The 27,469-nt window shown below is 43.4% G+C and overlaps 1 protein-coding gene across 2 annotated transcripts; it reads left to right on the top strand.

Moving 5' to 3' along the window:
- The first annotated feature begins 2,787 nt into the window (after positions 1–2,787).
- On the top strand, positions 2,788–27,469 carry PRPS1 (phosphoribosyl pyrophosphate synthetase 1). 2 transcript variants are annotated; one of them, XM_073799486.1, is made up of 8 exons: positions 2,788–3,047; positions 12,859–13,042; positions 14,483–14,581; positions 15,702–15,826; positions 18,859–19,032; positions 21,119–21,278; positions 22,384–22,508; positions 27,451–27,469. In XM_073799486.1, exons 1-7 carry the CDS (start codon positions 2,926–2,928, stop codon positions 22,474–22,476), a joined length of 957 nt encoding a protein of 318 aa, XP_073655587.1. In that variant the 5' UTR covers positions 2,788–2,925; the 3' UTR covers positions 22,477–22,508; positions 27,451–27,469. The 2 variants fall into 2 exon arrangements, with proteins under 2 accessions (XP_073655587.1, XP_004328890.1); XM_004328842.4 differs by lacking the exon at positions 27,451–27,469 and having other exon boundaries at positions 22,384–23,393.

The following is a 27,469-nucleotide window of genomic DNA, read 5'->3' as shown; positions in this document are numbered from 1 at the left end:
GGTCGGATGTCTAGTTGTACCTCCAAAATCCCCTTTTCCTCTGCATCCTGAGTACAGGGCCACCTAACAAGACATTTCTTAGTCTTTCCTGCAGGTAGGTGTGACTTGCAACTAAGCTCTTGCCACGTGACTAAGCTCATTCCAAAGGGATGTGATGGAAAATGAAATGAGCAAATTCCACGTGACTTGTTTAAAAAGAAATCCCTTGCCTCTTCTCTTTCCTCCTTCCCATGGGCTGGAACATGGATGTGCTCATGACCTAGCATGGAGCAGAATTGTCGCATTGGCCTGGGAGCATGTTATGCAAGAGAGAAATAATCTGTGTTATTTGAGCGACTGTGTTTTAGGGTCTGTGTTACAGCAGCTTACCCTTTACCCAAACACAGGGTTCTCTATGGTAGTGTATTAAATTGTGCCATGTCTTATAAATATTTGTATAAATGTCTCATCTCTACTAGGAAGCCATCTCCTAATTGGTCTCTCTGCTTCTTATCTTGCTGCCTACGCTCTATTCCTTTTAAGAGAGCAGTCAGATCATGTCATTCTTTGGTAAATACCCTTACTCAGTAATAGCAAAACTCCTTAAAATGACCTACAAGGTCCTACATGGTTGGCACCTTCCCACCAATTGCTCTTAGTTCACTGATCTTATTTTTTCTTACTGGTGTGCTCTACCCCTTCGGCCCCAACACTCACTCTGCACGAGACACATCAGCCTCCTTACTATTCCTCAAACAACTTAGATGCACTCCTGTCCTAGGGTTTTTGCTGTACCCTCTGCTTGTCCCAGATATCAACATGGCTCATTCCTTTAACTCCTTGAGGTCTTTGCTCAAATGTCACCTTCCCAGATAGGCCTTCTCTGACTACCCTATTTAAAATTAGACTTCTCCCCTTCACCACCATCTTGGCACATTTTGCTACTTCCTTGCTTGATTTTTCTCCACATCGCTTATCACCACTTGATATATTATACAATTTCTTCATGTACATGTTTATTGTTTGAGAATGTAAACTCTATGAGAGCAGGGATTTCTGATTGTTTACTGCTGTATTCTCAGTGCCCAGAACATGGCCCGGTGCATTAGAAGTATTCAATAAATATTTCATTAAATATTGAAAGAACAAATTCCTTGGAGGCAAATACTTTATAGTCCCCTCAGTGCCTAGTGTACTGCCTTGTATGCAATGAAGCACTCAGTAAATCTTTGATGAATGAAATATGATGGAAGACTACTAATATTCTGCCTTGCAGTCTACTTCCTTCTTCAAGTATCCCTATACACCTAGGCCTATGTTACATTTCTGAACTCGTAAAATTATGACAAAAGGTCAGAAGGAGAGGTCCTCTGCGGACACTGCTGAAAATGGCAGGAAGGGAAAGCTAGGATGCTGCTTTAAATATTTTCTGCCTTTGCCACTTGGACAAATTCCTTCCCATCTCTGGTCTCAGTTTCAACCATATGTAAAATGAAGCCAGTAGACTAGATGATTTTTTTTTTTTTTTTGCGGTACGGGGGCCTCTCACTGCTGTGGCCCCTCCCGTTGCGGAGCACAGGCTCCGGACGCGCATGCCCAGCGGCCATGGCTCACGGGCCTAGCCGCTCCGCGGCATGGGGGGTCTTCCCGGACCGGGGCACGAACCCGTGTCCCCTGCATCGGCAGGCGGACCCCCAACCACTGCGCCACCAGGGAAGCCCAGACTAGATGATTTTTGAAGTCCCTTTTATTTTTACAGCTTGTAGTTATGAGCATTATGGCACTCATAACTAAAATTGTATGATTCTAAAATTGTATGATTTTTCTCTTACTTCTAACCCATGGTTGGAATATGCTTAATGAAAATGTGGTGAGAATAAAGGCCCTCTTTGGTCCAATTAGCAGTTATCATCATAAAAATAATAAAATAGAGGTGTAAAAGGACACATTAGTAACACGCAGAATATGATGCTGAGGACAACATGAGGCAGACAGGACCAAAAACCAGGTTTTCTGATTCCTCCGGGGTTCTTTATCTGAAGTCCCATAAGTATTCTAAATTTTCTCTCCTTTCCAAGGGTCAGATAAATCAGAACTTTATTGCCCAGATATCGTGGAAAATCCATACTTCATCACTTGTTTGAACATACTTGGTCCCAGCGCTGAAAACAAAATGAGACTTCTCTTGCAGTGTCCCTGGATGACTCAGGTAGCCTGCCCTCAGTCACTTTCCCCTTGGGACTTGTCTGCCAGGCAAAGGCGACACTGAAATTGCTTGTTTGCCCTTTGGATGAGCCTGTGCTATGGGCGTCTGTCTGTGATGCAAACGTGCTTTAATTCAGCCCCATCCTTACAAAAAGACAAAAATCATGTTCAGAAACATGCAAACTCAATCACGTTGAGAAATCTCCCCTTCATTCAGACGAACTGTGGCTGCCATCCTGATAAACAGATATTTTTAAAAGAAACTGTAAACCAGAGCCAGGCTTGCTTTCAGGTGCTGAAGAAAAAAAAAAAAGCGTGACTTGCGGGAAAGATCTGGCCCTACGCGTCACCAGCACCCCTCCACCCCCAGCCAAGCGCGGGTATCTCAGCGTTTTTTAGTCAGCCCTCGCGGACTGCCTCGCTATAGGGGGCGGGGCGATTCCTTAGCCTCGCCCCCTTCAGGGCTTCCAGTCAATCCCTGAGACAGCCGGCGGTAGGCGGAACTACAACAAGGACCCGCCCCTCGCCGGCGCTCAGCTAATCGGAAAGGGCGGGGTGTAAACTTCCCCGCTGACTCCGCCTACCCGGCGCTAGGCAATTTAGAGCCGCGCGCCGGCGGGAATGTAAGATGGCGGAGTAGCAATGCGAAGTGCTTAGTACTGAGTCTCTGGGCCGACTCGGTTCGGGTCTCGGCGGCAGCAGCGATTACTAAGCAGAGAGTGCCTAGGGTAGTTGGCCAAGATGCCAAATATCAAAATCTTCAGCGGCAGCTCCCACCAGGACCTATCCCAGAAGATTGCCGACCGCCTGGGCCTGGAGCTGGGCAAGGTGGTGACTAAGAAATTCAGCAACCAGGAGACCTGGTGAGGATGAAGTTGGGACCCCGACCGGCCTCACCTGCTGGGGCGGCCAGGCGACACTTGGGCAGCAGAGGGTAGGGGGATGGGGCCACCGCGTGAGTTCTGAAGGGCCGGCTTTGGGGGTGGGGTACGGGGCAGCTCTGTGGCAAGCGTGCCCCACGGGCTGTTTCCGTTATTTTACCTCTCGCGGGAGGGTCACGTTCATTCTCACCGTGCGGTTGGGTGGAGTCAAGATGGAGCAGGAGGCGAAGCTACTGGGTTTGAAGGCAAGGGCTGGAGGACCCAACGCTGCCTAGAGCGGCTAGAGGGAAAAGACGCCTAGGCTCGGCAGTGGGGACACGTGGCTTTGTCGCTTCGCTTTTGAGCCATCCAGACCAGATTGGGTTCTCTTCAGCTCTTAGACCAGCTTGCCTGGGAGATCCTACTGCGTACTGTGCCCTCGTAGTGCTTCTCCTAGAGTCTAAGAAGTAGCTTTTCAATTCGAAACGGTGTCGGTCGGATTTCCTGTTGAGGGAATTTGACATTATGCACTGAGGGCGCCAAAATTAATACTGAGGACTTCCCTCCGATTGGCAAGCGTTGGCTTTTCACATCTTTAGACTCGGAGCCATACTTAAGTTAAATCTAGTTGCTCGGATAAAATGATGCATTAACTGCATCCTGATTGCCAGCATCTCAGTTTGAGCCATCCAGAAAATCTTAGGGAACCTTAATTCTGGAATCCTTGATCTTCCCAAGTGTAGCTACTGGTCTAGACAATACAAAAGCATATTTTTCAGTACCAAAGTCTATCCTGAACTTGCCCACTTCTAACGTTGTGCAGGGGATTTAGGAAACAGTTTTATCCCTGAATATTAAGATAATCGAGAAAAGGTCATGGAGTGGAAGGCCAGGAATGCATAGAGCATTGCAATGAATTGTTTTCATTGCTTTGCTAATTAAATTTGCACCTTCCCCCCACTTCTACCGTGCTCCTGCACCTTGGGGCCATCTTAGAGATAGCTTGGTCACCTGATCCTTTCAATACCCCTTCCACCTAAACATAGCATCTTCTGGTTCTGTTAGGTGTTTTTTTGTGTTTCTCGTTGGTACCCTGTTGATCAAATCAGAGCAGTGCCCACAGTCTTACAGTCAGTCCTCTATTAAGGGGAAAGTTTACACCAAACCTAATGAATCAGTTAAATTAGTGAAGATTGCTTTGAACATTTTTTCTTAAATGCTTTTGTTCCCTTTTTTCTTTCTTTAAACTGTTTACCAAAGTGTAACTCCCCCTATCCTTTGTAGACTCTGCTGATAAGAGCATTCATCTGTAGTGGACAGCTTCCTTCTGGATTCTTGATCATTGTACCATTGGTTGTGATGCAAATGATAGTGCAAACATTGATGCCATTTGTAACCAGGCAGTACCTTAGTCGAAAGGCTAGCCGAGCTGCTGTCTTTAGCTTTAACCACAGCATTATGACTCATGGGCTGTAATAAAACAAAACAGGACCAGACTTTGCAAGTGGCACTATAGCTAGGGGACAAGAATGATTTTCATTTAGAGGTTTTTTTGGTTCCCCTTAGAGAACTGTGACTATTAAGTCCTTTTCCTATGCTTCATGAAAAAATACAAAGACTTTTTTTTCTTTGTGGACCCTCTGCCTAGTGCAACACATCAGGACCTGAGGCTATATTGGGAGAGGGGAGGGGGAGAACACTTTAATGTTCTACTGATTGATTTATCGGAATTAGCAGGAGTCCCAATGTACTTCCCTGAGATAAAAAGCTGAATTCATTTTTTTTTTTTTTTTTTTTTTTTTTTTTGGTGGTACGCGGGCCTCTCACTGTTGTGGCCTCTCCCATTGCGGAGCACAGGCTCTGGACGCGCAGGCTCAGCGGCCATGGCTCACGGGCCTAGCCGCTCCGCGGCATGTGGGATCTTCCCAGACCGGGGCACGAACCCGCGTCCCCTGCATCGGCAGGCGGACTCTCAACCACTGCGCCACCAGGGAAGCCCCTGAATTCATTTTTAAACAACTGGACAGTAACATGCTTGGAAACATTGGATAAGATTAAGCCCAATGTGGAAAATTGCTGACTGGTTAAGTTGCCTTGTTTCTGGCTTAATCATTAGCTTTTTGGTTCCTTAGATGTTCTGAAATCTTCATTGAACATAATCGAATATGTTGCTTATGGAGCTTCCCCTTACCTCCCTCCCCCAACCTCTGGCTTTTCTGCACTGCATAAGTGGTAACTGCTGCCCTGTGTGACTCTTGGGATCTAGAGGTCATGGACAGGGCAGCTCAGTGGGTGCTTTGGGTCATCAGACGGGGAACTGCAGAGCCCATCCTCAAATGAGACTGTTTTGCAGCAATTTGGCTGAATCTCAGGGGTTGATGCTCTCTTGAGTAGCTTTCTTCTGAAGTCAGGATCATCCTTTGCTGTCCAGTTTTTTAGTTTTTGTTTTTTCATATATATATAGATTTAATTAATTAATTAATGTATTTATTGGCTGCGTTGGGTCTTCCTTTGCTGTGCGCAGGCTTTCGCTAGTTGCTGCCAGCGGGGACTACTCTTCGTTGCCATGCGAGGGCTTCTCATTGAGGTGGCTTCTCTTGTTGCAGAGCACAGGGTCTAGGCGCGCAGGCTTCGGTAGTTGTGGCTCGCGCGCTCTAGAGCACAGGCTCAGTAGTTGTGGTGCACAGGCTCAGTTGCTCCAAGGCATGGGGGATCTTCCTGGACCAGTGCTCGGACCAGGGCTCAAACCGGTGTCCCCCGCATTGGCAGGCAGATTCTTAACCACTGCGCCACCAGGGAAGCCCCTGCTGTCCTGTTTTTGAGGAAACACACATACATATATGTGGGTGTATGACACACACAAATAGCTATGAGAGGTTAAAGGTTCAGGCTCTGGAATCAGAGAAGCTGGGTTTGAATCCTAAGCCTTTCTTTGCCTCAGTAATCTCATCTCTAAAGTAGCATCTACCCAGAGTCTATTGTGACAATTAAATGAGATAGGAGTAAAGTTATTAGAAAATTGTCTAACAAATTCACAGTGTTGGTAAGGGGTGGTGATGGTATTGCAGAAAATGTGGAAAATATAGAAGAGGACAGAGGGGAGAAAAGACATCCCAAATAATTCCACCACCCAAGATAAACTTAACATTTGATTTATGAACTTCCAGATGTTTGCTTGTTTATGTACTTTTTAAAAAAAGTAAGATAGGTTGTTTATAGCTTTCTTCACTCAGCAATATATTTTGAGTAGTTTCTCTTAATATTTAGTCTACATGGTTTTAAATAGCTGTATAGTCTTGTCATGGTTTTACTATAATTTTAGATAAGCAAGTCTCTATTACATATTTAAAAGTTTTGATCTGATTCTTTTATGTGAAAACTCTTGAATGTAAATCTTTTGACTGTTTCTGATTATTTCCTTAGGATAAATATCTAGAAGGGGAATTACTAGGTTAAAGGGTATACACCACTTCTCAGGCTTGCTTTTTTTTTGGCTGCGTTGGGTCTTCCTTGCTGCGTGCGGGCTTGCTCTAGTTGCGGTGAGCGGGGGCTACTCGTTGCGGTGCACGGGCTTCTCACTGCGGTGGCTTCTCTTGTTGTGGAGCATGGTCTCTAGGCACGCGGGCTTCAGTAGTTGTGGCACATGGGCTCAGTAGTTGTGGCTCACGGGCTCTAGAGCGCAGGCTCTATAGTTGTGGTGCACGGGCTTAGTTGCTCTGCGGCATGTGGGATCTTCCTGGCCCAGGGTTCGAACCCATGTCCCCTGCATTGGCAGGCGGATTCTTAACCCCTGTGCCACCAGGGAAGTCCCTCTCAGGCTTTTTAATACCTATTGCCAAATTTGCTTTCTAGAAAAGTTGAACGAGTTCTGCTATCAGCAATGATGATATTAATAATTAATAAATAGTGAATGCTTAAAATGTGCTAGTTCCTATGCTGTGCACTTTATACACATCTAATATTTAATCCCCTCAACACTGCTCTGAGGGGGTACTCTTACTATCCCCATTTTATGGATGAAGGAACTAAGATTCAGAGGTTAAGTAACTTGCCCAACTCTGAGTATTTTCTTTAAATTTTTTGCTGTTACAGTATTCATCTGGCTTTTGAAACTTCTGAATGTACTAAATTTTTTTTTATTGAGGTATAGTTGATGTACAATATTATATGCTTCATGTGTACAACAAAGTGGTTCACAATTTTTAAAGGTTATATTCCGTTTATAGTTATTATAAAATATTGGCTGTATTCCCTGTGTTGTACAATATATCCTTATAACTTATTTATTTTATACATGGTAGTTTGTACCTCTTAAATCCCCTACCCTTATCTTCCCCTTCCCCCTTCCCTCTCCCCACTGGTAACCTCTGGTTTGTTCTCTATATCTGTGAGTCTGTTTCTTTCTTGTTATATGTACTAAATTTTTGGACTCAATTCTCTTCAATATTGTTAAATAACTTTGGTTTATTTGGTTACTCTGGATAGGCTGAGAGGGGGATGACTTTAACCTTGGTTGCCTAGGATTTTCCTAAGAACTATAACCTTTGTTAGTTAATCCCATATATTTTGCACATGCCAACATCCATCTAAATTCTTGAGATTTTCTTAAGAATACCACCAATCAAAAGGCACTTTTAGATTCACTTTATTTCCATTTTATGTTTAACATTTTGTGCTTGTCAGATGCAATTATGTCTGATGCTAAAGGAAAGGGTAAAGGAGAAGCCAGTTTTTCTCACTGGATGGACATAGCCAGTCATCTGGCCTCCCCAGAACAGCTGGGAGAATCATTGGCCCAAAGCCATTTGGAGGGCATACCATTGGCTAGAGGGAAAGAACAAGGATTGTTACCCTTTCAATTGCTAAACCAGGTCTTTCCACCTGGTAGATGATTTATATATATATATATATATATATATATATATAAATTTATTTATTTATTAATTTATTTATTTATTTATGGCTGTGTTTGCACGCCGGCTGGCGCTACTCTTCGTTGCGGTGGTAGATGATATTAAGAGCAAACAGGTTTCAGAAACACCATCAATTCTTCTACCATCCATCACTGCCTAACTTATCATCTCTTAGAGGAAACCATAAGAATAATATTAAGGTTTTTTGGGATTCACTGAACTGTTTATTGACCGAGCTGTATAATCTAAGTGTACTTCATGGGCTTTTTTAAAGGCTTTATGCAAGTCTGTACGTCATAGCACTAACTGGAGGGAAAGATTGGTCTTGATTAGTGGGATTAGAATTATGTACAGTAAAACAAGGCAGTGTCCTAGTTTATGTGTACCACTTTATTTTTAATATAGTTAAATAACTTTTTTAAGTTATTAGATACATGTCTGGTCATAACATCCTTCTTTGCTTGAGGGTACGTGCTAGTCCTAAGTGTGGCCTTGGGAAACGGCTGCACTGTTGGTTGCTTATTAGGTGATATAATACAAAAATGGTACTGGTGATTGTTAGATGGTGAGCTGGTGACTTTTTTTAAGAATTACTTTTCAAACCTTATGTGATGTTAGAATATACTTTTTAAAAATATCACTTCTACTAAAGTTATGTATTTAGCAAATGCTCTCTGATGTTTAAGTTGGCAGTGAAAATTTAATTTTGTAATTAATACCTTACCTGCTTTCAAGAAAGGATTTAAAGTGTTTCATGATAGTCACAGGTACAAAAAGTTTAAGTAGATACATCAGAAGCCTGTTAGAACAAAGGACTATAGTGATTGTGCCAAGAATTTGGCATAAAGTGATTACTGAATTTGATTTAGTGTTACTTTAACTGTATCCCTTGGCTTCCCGGCAGCCAAAGGGATAAAGGCATATGCAATGGATTATGTAGTTTTCATTTTCATAAAACTCTTTAGATACTTCCAGGCACAAAATTCTACAAATTTTATGGGTGGAATCCTTAAATAGTGATACCGAGTAACATAATGAACAATGTAAGCAATTTTGTGAATATTTTTTATATTGACTTTGGTAGTTGAGGCATTTGTAAAAAGAGATAAGCCACCATGGTCTTAAATATACTGTTTTCTGGTCTTACTTGATAATAAGACAGCTTTACAGTAGATAATTAGCCCATCCCTTATACTGTCTTGGATCAATTATCAAACTGCTCTCCCCTGGCTCCTAATCAAACAGTCTGACTGGTGAGTGAATGTCTGGAGCACAGATGATATTCTGTGTTCTTGACTGGAACAAGAGCCATAGGTTTCCCACGCCAGGTGTAGAGGACACGATTGGCTTTTTATTGGCAATCAATATGCCTGACTTTCATTCTCCCCCAGAGAAGTGGAGAGCTTGGTCAAGGAGGTGAGGTGGCAGGGGGGGCAGGGAGTGAAAAATAAAATAAAATAAAATGAAATTTTCTTGAAAAATAAAATAAAATTTTCTTGAAAAATAAAATAAAATTTCTTCAGTTTTGAAGTTGCTGGATATTTGAAGTACTCAGTCAGGGCCCTAGAGTTGTGCGCCATAAAATACAGAAGGGACTCAGCCTGGAACCTCTCAAAGGGCAGGCAGCGTTAGTAAAGGAGATCTGGAAGTCTCTTGAAACTCCCGCAGCCTCTTGTTTGGGCCCACCACAGTGAGGAACTTGCAGAGCAGGCTCACCACAAGGTGTTATTTAGTCCTGTCCATTTGAGTGTTTTTTTTAAAAAACTTAACATGTAATTAATATAAAAAATCAATATATTTTTATTTTATTTATACCAGCTTCACAGTAAGGTGTGGTATTTCACACTTACTGCGCATCTCAGTTCACCTCCTCAGTCACACTAGCCACATTTCAAGTGCTCAACAACCACTTGAGGCCAGTGACTCCCTTACTGGACAGTGACGCTCTAGGGCCTACACTTTGGATAGCATGCAAGTTGCTCTCCCAGGAAGCCCTCCCTGGCCCTCTCGTGCCTGTCCATTTGAATTTAAAGCAATGTCTCCAGAAAGCAATTTTGGTATTAGCATAGTTGACATTGCTGACGGATTTACTCGTTTCCTAAGGCTGATCTTGGTGATTAATAGATGTCTGTTCAGCTGTGTCCTGGGGTCCACAGAATTGCTGTTCAGTTCATCGTGTTGCTCAGCATCACTATTTCAGGATCCTGCCATAAAATTCTTTGTAGCCATTGCATCCTGGTGGACCCATCAAGTTGTACTTCCACCCAAAATTAAATATCTGTCAGCTGGGTATCTGTAAAAGTGTATGAGCAGATCTGTCAAAACCTTTTGAAGAAACACGTTGGACCCACTTACCTCTAGTGTGAGGTGAGTTACTTTGTGAGGGATGATAAACCTCAGTCTTCTAAATTTTCACGATGGCAGGCCTGCAGAAGGTTCATAAGTGAGCAGATGCAAGAGGCAGCCTAATCCTGAGTGGTATTCATTCATTCATTCATTCTTCCTGTTATAGAACATTTCAAACATGTACAGAAGTAGAGAGAATAGTAAATGATTTCCCTGCCATGCACCCGTCACCCAGTTCAGCAGTTATCAATTCACGGCTAATCTTGTTTCATTTATTATTCCCCCTCCCCCCGCCCCCCCCCACAATTGGATTATTTTGAAGCAAACCTTGATATTATGTCATATCACCCATATACATTTCATTAACCACAATACCATTTTCTTGCCTGAAACAAATTAACAGTAATCTCTTAATATCAAATAATTAGCCAGTATTCACATTTGTCTCATAAATGTGGGATTTTTAAACAATTTGCTTGAATTGGTATGCAAATAAGGTCCATACAGTGCAATTGGTTGATTTTTTTTATGTATTTATTTGGCTGCATTGGGTCTTCGCTGCTGCACACGGGCTTTCTCTAGTTGCGGTGAGCGGGGGCTACTCATTGCGGGCTTCTCATTGCGGTGAGCGGTGGCTGCTCGTGCAGCCTTCTCATTACAGTGGCTTCTCTTGTTGCGGAGCACGGGCTCTAGGCACGCGGGCTTCAGTAGTTGTGGCATGTGGCTCACTAGTTGTGGGTCGCAGGCTCTAGAGCGCACGCTCGGTAGTTGTGGTGCACGGGCTTAGTTGCTCTGTGGCATGTGGGATCTTCCTGGACTAGGGCTTGAACCCGTGTCCCCTGCATTGGCAGGCAGATTCTTAACCACTGCGCCACCAGGGAAGTCCCTCTCAGAATTTATTTATTATTTATTTATTTATTTATCTATTTGGCTATATTGGGTCTTAGTTGCAACATGTGGGATCTGCATTGCAGCATGCGAGATCTTTCATTGCAGCGCATGGGCTCTTCATTGTGGCACACAGACTTCTCTCTAGTTGTGGTGCGTGGGCTTCAGAGTGCAAGGGCTCAGTAGTTGTGGTGCACACGGGCTCTCTAGTTGTGGCACGCAGGCTCTAGAGTGCATGGGCTTAGTTGCCCTGCAGCATGTGGGATCTTAGTTCCCTGACCAGGGATTGAACCCACTTCCCCTGTGTTGGAAGGCAGATTCTTAACCACTGGACCACGAGGGGAGGCCCCAAGAGCTAGCTTTTTGTTTCAGTGGTTTTTCTCTATTGTTTTACTGTCTTTAACTTCATTGGTTTTTGCTCTTATGTTTATATTTTCTTCTGTTTACTTTGGGTTTATTTTGCCCATTTTTCAGTGCCTGAAGGTTTACCTCCAAACATCCCGACAAATGATTTTTCCTCTTTGTTCTGGCTACCAGGAATCTCAACTTCCCTGTTCTAATTGCTTTCTGGTTTGATTTTTACTCTTTGCTTTTATTTCTCTTGCTTTACAATATAAGCTAACACCATTTTTTAAAAAGTAGGATCCTGGGATTGGAGACTCGGTGCTTTCACTGCCGAGGGCGTGGATTCAATCCCTAGTCGGGGAACTAAGTAACAATTGTTACTTGGATTGGAAAGGAATAAATTTTAAATAACAATTAGCTCTTATATCAGCTTCTGGCAATGGAATTACTTCTGTTGAAGAAGTTTTTCTCTTCATCAGTACAGGTTATCAGCTGTTCTGGTCTACTTGCCTACCCACGCTACACATGCACGCATGCCCGTACACCCACACACACACACCCCACCTCACCTAGAGGATTAATTGGGGAAATGGTGTTGCTTTGAGGTGTCACTGAGGTTATTATTTTTTAATAAGTTATTCTTGGTAAGGATCCAAGTATGAATATTAAAACTTTCATTTTATGGTAAAATATAGTGCCATAATCAGAGTAACTTCCTGTGGAATTTTTTAAAATAAGAATTACTAATTGGACCAGAGTACAGTTAGCATAGAATGAAGGCAGGGACCACATCTGTTCTCCATCGTATCCCTGGCACCAAGCAAAGTGATTGGCGATGAACATTTATTATTTGTTCAGTGAACTGCCAATGTGGTAGCTGTAGTACTAGCTTCTGTAGAAGGCATCATTATAGAATGGTAGTGATTCATTCCTTATATGAGCTTTCTACTTCTTTTGTTATATATGGATTGTGACAGTCATAGATGCTATATCAGATTTGCATTCAGTATATGAAATGAGATACAGCCTGCCTACTGAAATTATAGTCCAGTCACTTCTAAGTGCCTTAGCCAATCTTTTTCATGTCATGTCACCTATAAAAGCAGGTAATATCTGTATAGTACACTGGAGTAAACTGAGGCAGTAAATAGAGGGACTCCTGGGGAATCTCCTGAAGTCTGAGGGGATCAAGACCACATGCAGCTGTAACCCATTCATAGCATACTAGTGGGGAAGCTGTGTTTTTTAGACCTTACTGTCTGTAGATATACATTATAGTGCTTTAAAATCTATTGTTTTTGTTGTCCTTCCCTTTCCTGTAGTGTGGAAATTGGCGAAAGTGTGCGTGGAGAGGATGTCTACATTGTTCAGAGTGGCTGCGGTGAAATCAACGACAATCTCATGGAACTTTTGATCATGATTAATGCCTGCAAGATTGCTTCAGCCAGTCGGGTTACTGCAGTCATCCCATGCTTCCCTTATGCCCGACAGGATAAGAAGGATAAGGTAGGAGCGGAATCTTTTTTTTTTCTTTAATTCTTTTTTTAAAATCAGGGGAAGCAGGAGCACTTGCCCAAAGTCAAAATCTTCCTTAATTATCAAATGTATATTTAGAGGATATTACTTTTTTTATCGTAGGCATTACCTGATATTCACAGCAATTGGTGTGATTGGTTTGTATAAAGTAACACATTTGCAGTCTGTCTGTTTTATTCCAGTCATATGTATGTGACTTTTGGCTAACTCACTGCTATTTTTTCATTGTATCAGCAAGACTAAGCACCAGCTCCCATGGAGTAGAATATTTTTTTAAACTATGGTAGCTCCTCTGGGACCCTCTTGGTTCTAGTGGTGACCTCTTCATATAACTTGAAGTCAGTTACATGAATACTCGGTCTCGTTACACACACGCGCGCGCACACACACGCACACACACTTCTCACCTTATTTGGAGTATTAGAGGATAAAGCATATATGTAAAACTTTGCAGGTCTGTTGTAATTGATGCCCAAATTTTACATACAATGCCTGGGAGAAGGCCAGATATTTTTATTTCAGTAAAATACAGTGCTCCCACAGAGTAGAGTAAAGGGCATGGGCCTTGCTATTTTATGGTGCAGCCAGGTGTGTTTACCTGTTATTAAAGGGGGTTGAGGTTACTGGAACATTGGCCTCCGGATGAGTAAGGGAGTGGTGTAATTTATAAAATAAAACTATAATTTCCATCCTGTGATGTGTCTTTAATTTTATTTATTTATTTATTTATTTTTGGCTGTGTTGGGTCTTCGTTTCTGTGTGAGGGCTTTCTCTAGTTGCAGCGAGAGGGGGCCACTCTTCATCGCGGTGCGCGGGCATCTCACTATCGCAGCCTCTCTTGTTGCAGAGCACAGGCTCCAGACGCACAGGCTCAGTAGTTGTGGCTCACGGGGCTAGTTGCTCCACGGCATGTGGTATCTTCCCAGACGAGGGTTCGAACCCATGTCCCCTGCATTAGCAGGCAGATTCTCAACCACTGTGCCACCAGGGAAGCCCCTAATGTGTCTTTAAATGTTGACACGTTAGATGTTACACAGGTTTGAGTATGTATGTGTTAAAAGAGATTTTAATAAAATTCTTTCAAAAAAGATTTTTAAAGTCTGCATAATTTAAATAATGGAGCATTGGAAACACTTGAATAGGCAGAAAATATGTACGTGAAGAAAAAGAAAGGTAGGGAAGGTATTTTCTTTTCTGAAATATGTATCTTGATTTGGAAAAATGATAATCCACTTCATATTTGTGCCAGATTGTGATCTACTCAAAGTCAGTGGCTATGTCACTTTTTATGAATTTCCTGGTAGCACAGTACCTTAAACACAGTAGGTGCACAGTAAATAAGTGCTTCTTGAGCAAATGAATTGTTTCTCAAATTGGCTTTTTTTTTTTTCTTTCCTCCCCTCCATTTAGAGTCGGGCTCCAATCTCAGCCAAGCTTGTCGCAAATATGCTCTCTGTAGCAGGCGCGGATCATATTATCACCATGGACCTGCATGCTTCTCAAATTCAGGTATCAGTGGAAGCTAAGTATTAGCTTAGGGATTATTAGGGATTAGAAAGGGGGTAGGAGAGGACTGAATGCTGAAAACCGTAGGGAAGCAAAAACTGCCCAAGTACAGCTCAAATGAACTAGACATTGATGACATTTTCAACATCCTCACCTTAAGCATAGATCATGATCTTAGCCACGTGGGGTGGTTGGACAGGGAGGACGTCTGGGATTCTGGGAAGCACGTAGGCTTTGGCATCAGACTTAGTTTGAATACTGGCTCTGACACTAACTAGCTTTGTAACCTTGGGCAGGTTATTTAACTTCTCTGAACACACACTGCTTTGTTATTGTGAGTATCAAGTAAGATATTAAATTCATAGTATAACACCTGGCTCATGAAAGATACAAAATACATGGGAGCTGTTATTGTCATCATTAAATTTAGAGCCATAGATATTGGAACCTACCTTCTATCCTAAACAGAGTTAGGGGAGCAGAATACCACCTTATAGTTTATACTTTTTAAAGAGACTTTGAAATCATTATCATTGGAGGCTTCTGGGAATTCAGTGAGATACAGGACAGGTGATTATACCCATTTTATAGAAGAGGAACAGATTAGTTGTGAAATACAACTAATATGTAGCAACTAGTGTTAGAACACAGATCTCCTGACTTCTAGTTACTGTGACCATTTATTGTAAATGGCTTCCATTAAGTTTATATACCATAGCATCTCTAACCTGTTTACCAGTTAGTTTTTGCTCCTTAACAAACCAGCCCAACATTTACTGGCATAAGGTAGTAAGCATTTATTACCTCGTGGGTCTGCACGTTGGCTGGGTAGTTCTGGTCTTGGCTGGACTTGGCCGTTTTTCCCAAGAGCTTGCTCATGTGCCTGTGGTCAGCTGTGGTGTAGCTGAGGCCTGGCTTTGCCCGTCGTGGCTGGGCTCTCTTACATAACCCAGATTTGAGGAGGCTGTTTTTACAGTCTGCCACACCGGGCATGCCTTCTGATCAGTTTGAATGTTGCAGTAAAGTATTCTGTTGGCAAGTTACTATTCTCTTTGTGTTCATTATTTGTAAATGGAAGAGAAGGAAAACAAGCAAAACTGACCCAGCTTCTTTCTTTCTATAGGGCTTTTTTGATATCCCAGTGGACAATTTGTATGCAGAGCCAGCTGTCCTCAAGTGGATAAGGGAGAACATCTCGGAATGGAGGAACTGCACGATTGTTTCACCCGATGCTGGAGGAGCTAAGAGGTATGGTTGAACGTCATGTTATTCCCAACGTACTGGGGAAAAGCTTTCAGACAGTTGTGTCAGAAAACGATGTTTCTCTATTGAAGTGAATTTTTCTCTTCTTGAAGTATAGTTGATTTACTATGTTGTGTTAGCATCAGGGGTACAGCAAAGTGATCTGAAAAAGACTATATATATATATATATATATATGTATGTATGTATGTATATGTGTATATATATATGTATGTGTATATATATGTATGTGTATATATATATACACACATATACATATATATACACATATACATATATATATACACATATACACATATATATATACACATATACATATATATATAGTCTTTTTCAGATTCTTTTCCATTATAGGTTACTACAAGATATTGAGAAGTGACCGTTTTTAAGTACTTGGATGTGCCGGTAGCTAGGACATGGGCTGGATATGGTTTTACTCACTCCTCTTCTACTGGCCTGAGTCACTACCTGAAAGACAGCAGAGGTGCACAAAATAGTCTGGCATCGTGGGCTTGACCATAACCCAACAGTGACTCAGCGCTGCAGGGCTGGCAACAGCGCTGTGACCCATCAGGAGGGGGAGGAATTTGGTTTTCTAATGAATGGCACCTGCTATCGAAGCCCATGATAATAGTGAACAAGTAAGCTTTTACATACCTCCAAATGGTTGGTTAAACCGTTTTGATCCTTTAGATTAAAATATTAAGCAGGAAGGAAAAGAAAGTGTGGTGATTTTATTTAAGCCAAGCTCTGAACATTCTAAACAAACTGATTGCCAGGGATTGCCAGTTGCAGTGCTTCAGCTCACGTGGTGCAGACTAAGAGCTTTTCATTTCTTTAGCGGCTCACTCGTTAGTAATGCATTCAAAAGCGTGACACATGTTCTTGTTGTGGAAATAGAATGAAGAGCTACAAAACACAGATGATTAGGAAACGCGAATTCAGATCTTTGCAAAAGCCATTCAAACCTTCAATGACTGTTTCTCAACAACCTCTTTATTTCAGGAACGTCAACAGAACTGATAAGCTGAGAGCTTGAGTTCTGTTCTCCAGCCAGATGTATGGCTTTGTGAGTCCCTTGTCGCTAGTTACCATCTGTAATACTAGAGACGGAGCCTAAAGCACATCCCCCTTATGGTGGTTGTCATACTTGGGAAAATCATCTTCCACAGAGACTTAGAAAACAGTCACATTTGAAATAAGTAATCAAGCACGATTTTCTTTCCAAAGTTGGGTACAAAAAAACTGCCTTCAGTAGATGGTTTATTGCTAAATGATTTTGTTTGTTTGTTTATAATTTTCTTTTAGTGATGAAAGATTTTCAAAGTGAATGGCTATCACTTTGAATGGCTATCTGTCTTGGCAGGGTTTTTGGACTAGGTAGAGATTCCTGTGCGATTGTGACTTGCACGTAGTTCTACCATCAAGGATATTGGGAGTGACTTTTTTGAGCCCTTTACACTTTGTCAGTCACTGAGTTTGTTGGCCATTGAGTGTGGACGGTTTGGGATGCTTGAACTAAGTGATCATGCATTTGCCTCGGCTAAATAATCATTCCAAGCAGATTGGTAACTTTTTTTTTTTTTTGGCTGCACCGTGCGGCATGTGGGATCCTAGTTCCCCAACCAGGGATCGAACCTGTGCTCCCCACTTTGGGAGCACAGAGTCTTAACCACTGGACCACCAGGGAAGTCCCAGGTTGGTAACTCATGTTGTTATGTGCCCATGCAGTAGGAAAGGAGAGCACAGGGTATGGGTTGTTTAGATCAGGTATAAATGTTGCCTAGGTCGTGGTCCAAGTCTTGTTTGTTCTTTATTATATGGTCACAGGTTCTCCCTTATTCAGCACAAACTCGAGATATGTGACCATAGCCACAAGGGAAATAGGACATAATGCTCTGGTTGGATCAGTATTACATTAAAACACAAAGCGCAAAGGCCTCTTCACCCATAAGAAGGATGGCATGGTGGAGCGTGGTCGTATGTGTCACTGGGGCACCACAGTCATATACACTGAATGGATTGCTGTTTGAGTGATTACATGGTACTTTGTCGCCAGAAAGATTTGTTTTCTATCCCACCTTCTAGTCTGGTTTTTATTGCCTTGTAATTTTTTTTTTTTTTTTTTTTTTTTGCGTTACGCGGGCCTCTCACTGTTGTGGCCTCTCCCATTGCGGAGCACAGGCTCCGGACGCGCAGGCTCAGCGGCCATGGCTCACGGGCCTAGCCACTCCGCGGCATGTGGGATCTTCCCGGACCGGGGCACGAACCTGTGTCCCCTGCATCGGCAGGCGGACTCTCAACCACTGTGCCACCAGGGAAGCCCTTGCCTTGTCATTTTAAAAAAAGGAATTTTGTTTTGATTTGGAGATGCTTTGAGCTGTACAGCAAGATGCCTGGTTTGCCCAGTTAATTGGTAAAACTTTTTTTCTAGCAGTCCTTAAAGGAATTCCCAAGCTTGGTGTCCAGGTACAGTTGACATTGACAGTTGGTGGATCACTGAGGGGAGTGTGATGAGGGCGTGGGCATTGGAATGGGCTGGGTACTGCTCCTCTCCCACCAAGTTCAGGTTCACTTCTCACCACATCCGCATGTCAAATTGGGGTGATCTACACTCCCAGCATTAGTTAACCAAGTCACCTCTCTCTCCCCTTTCACTGCCAGTCTAGTAAACGAACATGCCCTAGCATTCATTATACCGCTTCCTGGGACTGGTGAGGGTGTCTGTCTTCCCCTACAGTAACCCAGAATGAATTGTAATCTAAGTTTGACTAATACATTCATAAACTGCTCTCAGGGTATGGAGGCATTAGTCTATGAAACCCAGTTTGTGATGCCAATCAATTCCGGTTGCTTTCTTCCAACCCTGGGAACTGTTGGGTTTCAAGGAGTCTTCTCCCCCAGAAAACAAGCCCATCCTTTATTTCCTTTCTTTGTCCTAAGACACACACACACACACGCACACGCACACGCACAGGCACATGCACACGTTTTAACTGTGAATACCCTGTGTTGCAGAGTGACCTCCATCGCAGACCGGTTGAATGTGGACTTTGCCTTGATTCACAAAGAACGGAAGAAAGCTAATGAAGTGGACCGCATGGTGCTAGTGGGAGATGTGAAGGATCGGGTGGCCATCCTCGTGGATGACATGGCTGACACTTGTGGTACAATCTGCCACGCAGCTGACAAGTGAGTGCCTAGTGGGGGAGCTGGGGGTTAGAAGTAAAAAGCTAACTGCTATCTGAATGCCCTAATCCTGTTGATTCTCTTTGGAACTGAATTGAGGAGATGACAACTAGCTTTCTTTTGTCACCCTAGGCTAAAATTGCAATGCATGTAAATTGATAAGTATTATGTTTTTCTCTAGATTTTCTTAGTTTTATTTTTCCTTGTTATTGTGCTAAACTTTATGTAACATGAAATTTGCTGTTTTAACCATTTTTAAGTGTGCAATTCAGTGGCATTAGTTGCATTCACAGTGTTGTGCAACTGTCACCACTATATTTCCAAAATTATCTCATCATTCTAAGTACTCTACTTTTGATAGTTTTTTTTTTAAGATTTATTTATTATTTATTTATTTATTTTTGGCTGCGTCGGGTCTTAGTTGTGGCACGCGGGATCTTTTGTTGTAGTGCATGGGCTCTTCATTGTGGTGCATGGGCTTCTCTCTAGTTGTGGTGTGCGGGTTTTCTCTTTTCTATTTGTGGCGTGTGGGGTCCAGAGCACATGGGCTCTGTAGTTTGCGGCATGCAGGCTCTAGTTGAGGCGCACGAGCTCAGTAGTTGTGGCACATGGGCTTAGTTGCCCCGTGGCATGTGGGATCTTAGTTCCCTGACCAGGGATTGAACCCATGTCCCCTGCATTGTAAGGGGGATTCTTTACCACTGGACCACCAGGGATGTCCCTTGATAGTTTTTTAAAACAAGTTAAGGTAAAAAAGTCCATATGCCTGAGGAGACAGAAATAGATTCTCATGTTTATATTTTACCTAAGCTAGAATCCCTGGCCTTACCTTTTGACTGTTCATTTTCGCTGCTACTACCTTCATTCGTATTCCTTCTCATCGTTTGCCTGCACTGTTCTGAATTGGCTTCCCTCTGTTCTCTGCTGCCAGTCACCAGGCTCTTACCTCCCCAGTCCATCTTTCACATTGCCACCATACTCGCTTATCTTCCTAAAACTAAGACTAGATTCCCCTCATGCCTCCTTTAAAACCTTAAGTGGCTCCCCACTGCTTATAATCCAAGCCAGTATGGACAGCATTGTTTCTCATAATTTGTTTTTTAAATCTCCAGGTATCCGTGCCTTGCACAGTGCGTAGCATATATGTATAATAAATGCTTAAAAAAAAGACTTGTGTGCTCTCCTGGTTTGGATCCTGGAGTATACATTTATAAAACTCCTTTTATCATATTAGTAAGTTAATGCTAATTGCTCTTAACAGATCAACTCCCTGAACACGGTAAAGTTTCTTTCTTGTTCATGGTATGCTCCAGCGCGAGTATTCCCCTTTCAGTCTCGTGGCGCTGCATCTTTAACACTTCCATTTTGTCCAGCCAGAAAGGGAAAGGAGCATGGAGGATCATCCATGGGAGATTTTACAAGCCTCTGTCCACATTTAGATAGCCAGAATTAAGTCACATGGCCACACCTAACTATGCAAGGGAGGCTAGGAAATGTCCAGCTGTGTGCTAGGAAGAAGAGGAGACAGATTTTGTTGAGCATAGAAGTCTGTGCCACAGTCCTTCTACACTAATCCAAACCTATTCAGATAAGTTCTTAGTCTGTTTCTCTCTCCTTGCTATCAACTGAATTGTATCACCCTAAAATTCAGCCCTAACCCCCAGTGTGATGGTGTTTGGAGATGGGATCTTTGGGAGGTTATTAGGTTTAAGTGAGGTCATGAGGGTGGGGCTCTTATGATGATATTGGTGCCCTGATGAGAAGAGACACCAGGGAGCTCCCTCCCAACCCCACCCCCCATTCTCCCTCTTGGTCTGTGCACACAAAGAGGTCATGGAAGCATATAGCGAGATGGTGGCCACCACCAAACCAAGAGAAGAGGTCTCGGAATGAAACCTACCTTGCTGACACCTTGATCTTAGAACTCCCAACCTCCAGAAACGAGTGAGAAATAAAATTCTGTTTAAGCCATCCAGTCTGTGGTATTTTGTTATGGCAGCCCAAGTTGACTAAGACATTCTTCTTCCCTAAGTCGGATTTTATAGTGACAAGTAAGATTACTCCTAATCAACTCTGCTTTTTCCTCTAGACTTCTCTCAGCTGGAGCCACCAGGGTTTATGCTATCCTGACTCATGGAATCTTTTCTGGCCCAGCCATTTCTCGCATTAATAATGCATGCTTTGAAGCAGTAGTTGTCACCAATACCATACCTCAGGAGGATAAGATGAAGCATTGCTCCAAAATACAGGTGAGGCTGAGATTCTTGCAAAACAAGACTCCACTGAGTATTTAGGAGGTGGTTACATGTGTTGAATTAGGTGTCTGGGTGGGTTCTAAAGATTTCCTCCTTTGCTCTCAAGGCTTAGTCATCAGGATTTGTGACCCAAAAGGAAAAAGATCACGTGTCTAAATATTCAAACAGCTAGACCTAGAATCTCTGGAGGAGAGATCAGTACAGATACAGACCCACAATCAAACAGAAACTTTATTAGTTTCTTCTACAAGAGACAGTGACATCAGTCTTTTTAACAGAAATCTCAGGTCATCTGAGAGGTCAAATAGATCCAAGGAAGAAAGATGACAAACAGTTAAATTAATCAAGAGGCACTACAACACCACCTAAAACCTACAGAGCCCAGGATTCGACATTTTAACAGGCTCTCCCAGTGATTGTGATGCACACTCAAGTTTCCAGGTCCATGCTTTACAGTTTGTGTGTATCACTCTTAACTATTGGCCCCTGCAAACATAATGTGAAACTTTTAAACTGACGGTATGCTCCTTAGAACTTCAGTGTTTCTCAAAGTGTGCTCTGGAAACCACCTAAGTTAATCACCTAGGGTTCTCGTTAAAATGCAGATTCCTTTGCTCTACCCAGGGCCTACAAAAACAGAGGTCATGGGACCGGGACTTTAATTTCCCCAGGTAATTGTCAGACAATGAAGTTTGAGTGCTGTTGCACTAAAAGAACAAGGCTTTCCATTAGAAATATGGAAATATAATCCACTAGAAATATATGGAATTGGAGGGTTGATATCATTCTTAAGGATTTCTTTTTCAGCTTAAATATTCTTTTTTCATTCCTAAGAATTTTTAAATGCCAACTTACCACCATCTTGGTGAGTCTGAGTCAGAGTTTTTCCTCCATAAGCATTTTGACTCTTTCCCAAGTGGTTGGTTATATTTAAAATGTGGGTATGAAGAGCATCTGGCTGTGGGCTCCCTTGGGGAAACAGCACAGTGCAGCAGTCTTAAGAGGAAGGACCCTCATCGGGCTGCTCATCAGTGTCTGCAAACTGGCCAGTCATCTCTGTCTGTATGATACTAACCTGATGCTTGCCTTGCCCTCCTAGGTGATCGACATCTCCATGATCCTTGCAGAAGCCATCAGGAGAACTCACAATGGGGAATCTGTCTCCTACCTGTTCAGCCATGTCCCTTTATAATAGAATAAGTTCTGAGGCTTTTAAAAAATAAAGTGAGTCCCACCCCTTATTTTCCTTTGGTATTTGATGAAAAATCCAGCAGAAGACCCAACTTGTTACAGTGTAGCTTTCTACATCCCACATCAGGTATATGAGTGTTTCTCCTACATTAGAGAAAGATTGAGATTAACTGCTGAGATTTCCTACCTGTATTGTCTCGTCCTGGCTTCTTTGATCTTGTGAGCCTTGCAGCTTTAACTACAGCTCAGCTGCTACAAGATGTCAGACTTTGGAAAAAGTTGTGTAAGGATGTCTGAATGTGTTTGGGGAAGCTCAGACTACTTTGCATGTGAATGCTTCAGCGCCCCCCCCCCCCGAAATTGTGACAAGTTCTCTAAAGTCTGTACTAAATTCCAGCATGATCCTGGGGCAGCCTGAACCCAGCTCTGGTTGCTGAGCCCCTCTAAGGCTGGAACAGCTCTAGGGCAGGAGCCTGAGGGGAGACAACCCACCATGCAACAAATGCTTCTTGGGAGGAAAAAGCCTGATCCATCACCCTTTGCTTGGATTCTGTCACTTGGATTCTCCTTTGTCCCTGTTCCTTTCCATTTGGCCTGACCTTCTTTTCCTGGCCAAATATCAACTTGGTCCCAAGTGATCATTGTGCCATAGTCTTCTGGAAAGCAAACTCGCTTCCTACTATATAATCTGTAACAATTTACATGAGACTATTTCGCTGTAGCTTAATCTTCCTTAGCCCACTACCACTGCGGTAGTAGGTTTTAGGTGGTGTTGTAGTGCCTTTTGATTAATTTAACTGTTTGTCATCTTTCTTCCTTGGATCTGTTTGACCTCTCAGATGACCTGAGATTTCTGTTAAAAAGATTGATGTCACTGTCTCTTGTAGAAGAAACTAATAAAGTTTCTGTTTGATTGTGGGTCTGTATCTGTACTGATCTCTCTGCCAAAGCTTTGGTTTAAGTGTCTTGGCTGCCCAATGATAGCTCTTACTTCTTTGTTTCTGAGCTATTAACTGCATTAACTGCATTGAGTAGACACGGCAGCGGTTTTATTCAACTGTAAGACCTTGAGCTGTCTGGGGTTAACTAAGAACTAGATGTAGTGTAATTCGGTGCATTATACCTGAATTACAGGCTGTATAATGCCTGTTGGATCTCCGGTTCTTATTCCTGGTGATAGGATTTAGGTATTTTCTCAGAGGAAGAGAGTAGTTTCTACAATTTATTCATTTTGAGCCAATTTTGCCAAATGTGGTAAGACTTCCCTCCATCAGTAGTTGACACACATTTAGCATTTAATTTCAGCCCTTCTAATTATAACGCATTCCAAAATGTTAAGTGAGTTTCTTTTTGCATCGTCAAATAAGGACACTGACTTTTTGGGATGCTAAATGCTTCTGGAGCTTTGTGAAGAGTGCTCCCTTGTCTTTGAAGCCTGGTTCTGCTTTTGTTTTTGCTTTATGTTGAATACTGGGATATTTACAATGATCTTTTGAAAAAAGTGATTGAAAAGGGACTGAATTGAGTTATGAAGCATGTTCTTTTGACCCTCTAGCCCTCTTTAACTTCAAGTCTTTGCTCTGGGAGAAGCTGACATGGAGCACTGATGCTATAACTTGCTGATTCTGCTATTTCCTGAAGTATTGGGTCAGTTGATCAGGGCTTGCCATGTCAGAATATTTTGACATCAGACCTGTACTCTGGGCCCCCTTGGGCAATCCAGTTCCTAGGATGAGGTTTTGAGGCCCTCAAGAAAGGCCCTCAGTCCCCATCTTTGATCCCTATGCCCGGGGGGAAGGTCAAGATTCAATTCCCTGTGACACCCAGTAAAGTGCCCTAAGTACCACTGAGGCCATTCTTTTTCTCTCCAGTGGGAGAGACCCAAGTGTGCTGGATGGCAAGTGATTCTTGACTGGGGAACAGTAGCAGGAACAGACCTGGAGGGGCCGGGGAGCAGGCACAAAAGCTGGAGTTGCAGGGAGAGCACAGTTGAAAGGAAATAGCTATGTAACTGCTTCTGAGCAAAAGGCATCACCAGGTTCGATTTCCCATATGCCCTAACCTCCCCTTACCCTCAGAACTGGAGAAAAGAAGATTCCTTGGACCAGGGCTGAGCTGGGCAACCCTCAAACCTAATGCCTTTATCAGAGGTTTCTTTCATCTCAAGTTGGAGCTTTCCACGTTTGGAATAAAAGCGTTTTCTGCTCAAGAGTTTACTTAGCTTGCCCATTAATAGCATGTAGCCCTTAACCTGAGGGTTATTAGAATCATGGAAAACTTGAAATTTTAAAAAGAGAAACGTTGTCTCCCCTATTGACCTGCCCTCCTACCAACCTCCCTCTTAACTAGCTCTTGGGCGGGGGGATGAGGCCTCCGAAAAGGAGTCAGGTTATTGGTGGCACCTCCCCAGCAACTTTTAAGGTGAGGACGGGGGAAGAAAGCTCTGCACTGCCGCCCCGGGGCCCACCACTCGGACTGGAGACCACTGAGTGGGTATGTGCCCAGTTTGCAAAAAGAGCCATTACGTTCAGTCAGGAAGTAGAGCCAGCCCCCAGCCTCGCCTTAGTCTGCACCTCCAGCCTTGAGACGGCTGGCTCTTCAGTTGATTGGCTCCTGCAGCACTGAGACCCAGTCTCCTCTGTTTCTGGTTTTCCCTTGCCCGGCCTATGCCGGGGATTCACTTCCATTACCCTGACAAGGCCTTTTGCGACCAGTGCATTACAGAACCAAAAGAGATTATAGGAGGGCCCTGTGTCTTTGGAGTCCTCTACAGAGGCCAAAGCATCCCGCCACCCCGGATCATGAGGTAACTGAGGTCACCAGGGTCATCTGTGCTGCCCTCCTATCGGAGCTGCAAATGGGAGAGGGGGGGATTGGAATTCACACAGCCATATGGTGGGAACACACTGAAGTTAATTCACACCTCATTTCCAGGCCGAGGCTTGACCGATCATGTGCCTGTTAGTCATTTGCTGCCTCTTGCCAACAGCCGGCAACAGTAAGGCTGTTCTGAAAGGCTCAGCCTTTGGCACCTGCTTATCCAAAAGCATGCTCGGTGGTGTCCCTCCCCTCAGAACCAGTCATTGGCCCCTGGACACTCCTGCCTGAAACAGGTTCTGTCTTGATGGTCATGGTTGAAAGGCAATGGAGCTACAGCTAAAGACTCCCCTTGCTGCTGTATTCTTTCACCAGGTTTTGAAGCCTGTTTTCTCTTGTGGATTTTTTTGGCGAGTCTCGCACTCCTTGTTTAAGAAAAAAGCAAATTCTCCAAATTATGACAGATGAGGCTTGATGTTCCGCAGACTCTTGCTTGGTTCAAATATTTCTTCTAAATCACCTTTTCCAAAGTCTTGGCCGGACAGCGGCAAGGGAGCTAAGATGTTAACGGGCATATTCAGATCCCTGGTACTAAACACACGTCGGGGTTAGGATCCATCAGGCCTTGCCATTGGTTCTCGGGTTGCTCTTCTGGGATATTTCTGCCGGGGCAGGTGATGTTAGCTGCCTCAGAAGAAAACCTTTGTGCTGTTAAGAAAAACCTGTGTTAGGAAAACTATTATTTCAGGGAGAAGATTGAATGTGAGGCCAGATGTTAGTTTTCAAATCTCAAGGAAATTCCAGCGTAAAGTCAGTTTCTGAGGGTTTGCCTTAAGTCTGCTCACCAGAAGACTGACCTATGGTCACATTTGGTACATTTGCATGGGGGTGAGCTCACGGTTTCTTTGGGTTGGGGGAGCATGCCACCCGGCTTGTGAGATCATAGTTCCCCAACCAGGGATTGAACCCATGCCCCAGCACCGAAACTGCTGAGTCCTAACCACTGGACCGCCAGGAATCCCCGTGAGTGTATATTAATGAGAAACGTTGAAGTGGAGGGTGAGCGATACAGAGGGTGATACGAAGAAGAAGCGATGGTTCTTTCCTTAAAACTTTCAGGAAGTTGACTTGGCCCCAGAAGACCCGTGGTAATGATGGTTGAGTAGCTGCTCTACATGGCCTCTAAGATTGCAAAGGTAAAGGGTTTGCAGGGACTGGACAGGTCCCCACTGCCTCACCCTTCCTGAGGCTGCTTTCCTGTCTCAGCACTGAGGGCCTGGCCACCACCTTCCATCCCTCCTCCCCCGCTCTCCTGTCTGGATGCCCTTAGCCTTTGATGTTCCTAAGGACATTGATCTTGCCATGAAGTTCCTTAGGCCCTCTGTTCCTGAGCGTGTTCCCTTGGTTTTTAGCTTGCAGAGTGAAAGGGAAGGAGACACAGAGCGGCAGGGTAACTTTTTCCATCCCAACCCTTGGTAAACTTACCCGCCCCAGAGCCTCAGAAACCTGGCTGGCTCCTCTTCCAGCTGAGTCCACGTGGTGTGATCCTCTTTGCTGCTGACCTGTTGTACGCCCCTTGGTGACAGCTCACTGTCCCCACCCCATGTCTGGAGGGACACCAAAGCCAGCCACCAGAGTCGGACTCTTCCCCATCTTTCCCTTTCTCCAAGCTCTTTTCCCCAGTACGTTTCTCCGAAAGCTCAGTGGCCAACTATAAAATTAAAAACAGGGAGGGGAAGGCTCTTTTTGAAGCAAAAATGTCTGAAGCCCTGCAGAGTGACAAGAGGCCTTTCTCCCATTCCTCTCCATCCTGCTTTGTTTTTTCAAATGGCTCAATTCTATATTCTCCACGTTCACCTCCACACTTGGCGTGTCCACTTGCCGCTGCAGCTGGGTCTTGTTGCTTCTTCACCCATAACAGTTGCCATGAGCTCACTCACATCTTGGGGTTTTGATTCAGGGTAAATCCCCTACCTACAGACAAGTTCAGTTCCAAGAGCACGTTCGTAAGTCCAATTTGTTCGTAAGTCCAACAGAGTTAGCCTAGGTACCCAACTAACACAATCGGCTATACAGTACTGTACTGTAATAGGTTTATAATAATTTTCACATAAATAATGCATAAAAAACAAAAAATAAAACATTTTTAATCTTACAGGACAGTACCTTGAAAAGTA

The sequence above is a fragment of the Tursiops truncatus genome, chromosome X, assembly GCF_011762595.2.
Source record: "Tursiops truncatus isolate mTurTru1 chromosome X, mTurTru1.mat.Y, whole genome shotgun sequence".
In the NCBI taxonomy this organism is placed as follows: Eukaryota; Metazoa; Chordata; class Mammalia; order Artiodactyla; family Delphinidae; genus Tursiops; species Tursiops truncatus.
The sequence above is the reverse complement of the archived record's forward strand: the minus strand, read 5'-3'. Positions and strand labels throughout refer to the sequence as shown.

Excerpts from the sequence above, each read along its gene's own strand:
- PRPS1 (XM_073799486.1), top strand. The coding sequence starts at position 2,926 with ATGCCAAATATCAAAATCTTCAGCGGCAGCTCCCACCAGGACCTATCC. Across the intron at positions 13,043-14,482 it reads GACAGGATAAGAAGGATAAG|AGTCGGGCTCCAATCTCAGC; the intron begins GTAGGAGCGGAA and ends CCCTCCATTTAG. Across the intron at positions 19,033-21,118 it reads ATCTGCCACGCAGCTGACAA|ACTTCTCTCAGCTGGAGCCA; the intron begins GTGAGTGCCTAG and ends TTTTTCCTCTAG.